This window comes from Myotis brandtii, unplaced genomic scaffold (assembly GCF_000412655.1).
Source record: "Myotis brandtii unplaced genomic scaffold, ASM41265v1 scaffold208, whole genome shotgun sequence".
In the NCBI taxonomy this organism is placed as follows: domain Eukaryota; kingdom Metazoa; phylum Chordata; class Mammalia; order Chiroptera; family Vespertilionidae; genus Myotis; species Myotis brandtii.
In genome coordinates, this window is record NW_005357764.1 from 7838352 (window position 1) to 7841525 (window position 3174).

Sequence of the window (3174 nt, forward strand, 5' to 3'; positions counted from 1 at the left end):
GAGGGCTCCAGAGCATGTCCAGCCCATCTCGCTCAATCCTGATCGTCCGGACCCCAGCAGCAAGCTAACCTACTGGTCGGAGCGTCTGCCCCCTGGTGGTCAGTGCATGTCATAGTGACCAGTTGAGCAGCCTTAGCATATCATTAGCATATTATGCTTTGATTGGTTGAATGGCCAACTGGTTGACTGGACACTTAGCATATTAGGCTTTTATTATATAGAATTCTTATTCTAAAAATAGATACTTCCCATTTTTTTGGCAATTATGTGTGTTAGGATTTATTTGAGGGCTTGGTACATTTTATCTTATGACAACTGTTACTATAATTTGCATTTAATAATGTGACTTGAATAAGACCATGGCTTTTGCCCAAACCTTATAAGTCTGTGAAACATTTTAAAGAGAATAATGACCTTAGGGAAGAGCTAGATTTTCTTAAGACTTTTGTTCGGATCAGGACATATCATGTTCAGAATTGACGTAGCTTGTAACATGTGTTTCAAAAAAGAAAAGTATTTCAGAATCAAACCTTAGCAGGCCATTTGGGGGCTTATTAGCCTGAAACTAAAAGAATCAAAATCTAGAGGCTATTTCTTTTTAATGATACATAGAAAATAGAGCAACCTGGTTTTGCTATTGGTTATCATTTGGCATTGCCTGTGAATTATTTGTTCATGTTAAGAAGAAGGAATTGAGTGGTCACAGGACTTTAGAGAAAATTTTTCTATCTAGACTTAGATTTTTTTTGTTTTACTTTTCTGCTCTTACTTAAAAATAACATACTTTTCAGTTATATTGATTTTTAATGTATGTTAATTGCATTCATTTAAATTAGGGATTTTATCCTTTTCCCCCTTTCTCTTTCAGGACTTGAACCAGTGAAAAAAGCTTATGGCACTTATGAAGATAAATGTCACTCTTCCCTTTTAAATTGGAGCTTCTGCTTAGGACCTGTGTATAACTTGTCGTCTGTGATCTGTTCACTCAGTAGCCATTGACTTTGAGTTGCAAGAAGGTCTCTGAAGATTTATATCAAATGACGTCAATGGCCAGCTTGTTTTCTTTTACTAGTCCAGCAGTAAAGCGATTGTTGGGCTGGAAGCAAGGTGATGAAGAGGAGAAATGGGCAGAAAAGGCAGTCGATGCTTTGGTGAAAAAGCTAAAAAAGAAAAAGGGTGCCATGGAGGAACTGGAGAAAGCCTTGAGCAGTCCAGGACAGCCGAGCAAATGTGTCACTATTCCCAGATCTTTAGACGGACGCCTTCAGGTTTCTCACAGAAAAGGCTTACCCCACGTTATATATTGTCGTGTTTGGCGCTGGCCTGATTTGCAGAGTCATCATGAGCTAAAACCATTGGATATTTGTGAATTTCCTTTTGGATCTAAGCAAAAAGAAGTTTGTATCAACCCGTACCACTATAAGAGAGTGGAGAGTCCAGGTAGGTTTTACCCCTTGAGAAGAATGAAAAAGACTTCTCTCTTCCTGATTTGCATTTAACTGGATTTAGTAATTAAAAGGTGATATTAGCCTTGTATTTTCCTTCTTACAGATTTTAATCTTAGAAGGAATACTGGATTTTGAATTCAGCTTTTTGTATATAGATAATATAGCTCCCAAGTGGCTTATTCTAATTCATTGTTAAGGAGTCAGTTATATGTAACTCTACCATTCCAGTGAATGACCTGTCTCTATTTTGTTTAGGGCCTAAGCTCCATGTACGTACTACACCCACTCCTTTTTGTCTATTTAAGAACTTTGTTCTTATAGTTGTCACACCTTCCCCCAGCTTTATATTTTTCCTCTCTACTAGACTATTTGTGAGAGCATATAAGCATGTCATAATACTTCCCATCCTAAAATGAAAGTTAAAAAAGAATTCCTGTTTTGACCTCAGTTACACCTACTCACACGCAATCTTATGCACTATGTCCTCTAGTTCTGTTAGAGGAGTCTCCATTTTTATTATCTTCACATTACTTTCCTTCCATTCTTTCTTGACACCTCTCCAGTTAGTCTTTCTTCTCTACCATTTGACTTGTCAAGATCACCAGTGACTGCCTTCTTACAGGTAAATGGGTCATTCTCAGTCCTCATCTTATTTGCCCTCCCAACATCATTTGATACAGTTGCTCTCCTTCCCTCTCACTCAAAACTTTTTCTTTATTGGCTTCTTAAACACTAGTTTCCTATTTGTGCTTAGTCTCTTTGTTGGTTTATTTTCCTATTTTTACAGGACTCAGTCTCTGGACAGTTTGTCCATCTATATCTTTCTTCTTAGAGCTCTCATGCTGTCACATGTCTTAAAACCATCTATAAGCTCATGCTAACATTTAGAACTCCAAAGTCAGCTTTTCTTTTGAGATTTAGATTCTTATATCCAGCTGCCTACTTGATATCTCCACTTGAATATGTCTAATAAATATATCGTATTTAATGTCTAAATAGGACTTTTGATTTTCCCCCCACCAAATCATTTATTTCTCCAGCTTTCCTTATTGAAGTAAATGGCACCAGTATTCATGTAATTGCTACCTAGAAGTCATCTTTTATTTTTCTCTCTTAAGTCCTGTATTTGAGCTATGAGCAAATGCTGTTTGCTATATCTTTAGAATATATGTTGATAGTATCATCTCTCACCATCTTTAATACTGCTGTTCCAATATAGAATATCATCATCTTTTACCTTCAGTAGTCTTGTAATTGATCTCTCTGCCTCTTTTTGTCCCTCTCCAACCCATTCTGTTTTCTACATAGCAGCCAGAGTAATAGTTAAAAAAAATATATAAATCATGCCAGTCTGTGCTCAAAATACTTTAAAGGCTCTCTATCACACTTAAAACAGATTTCTATAAGACCCTACAATTGACCTGTCAAACTTCCTTTATTCTTTGGACTTGCCATATTCCTGCATCTAGGCTTTGTTCTTATAGTATTACTAGGGGCCCGGTGCACAAAAATTTGTGCACTCCGGGGGGGGAAGGGGGGTCCCTCAGCCTGGCCTGTGCCCTCTCGCAGTCTGGGACCCCTCGGGAGATAACGACCTGCTGGCTTAGGCCTGCTCCCGGGTGGCAGAGGGCAGGCCCAATCCCTAAGTGCAGCCCCTGGTCAGGCTCAGAGCAGGGCCGATTGGGGAGTTGGGGCGCCGCCCCGTCATGCACAGAGCAGGGCAGAT

At 38.9% G+C, this 3174-nt stretch overlaps 1 protein-coding gene across 1 annotated transcript in view; it reads left to right on the top strand.

The window, feature by feature from the left end:
• Window positions 1–860: 860 nt before the first annotated feature.
• Window positions 861–3174, top strand: part of SMAD5 (SMAD family member 5) — a 28151-nt gene continuing 25837 nt past the window's right edge. Inside the window, exon 1 of the mRNA XM_005865596.2 lies at window positions 861–1440. Coding sequence (XP_005865658.1) covers window positions 1038–1440 — 403 coding nt within the window. The 5' untranslated portion in view covers window positions 861–1037. The remainder of the gene's footprint in view (window positions 1441–3174) is intronic.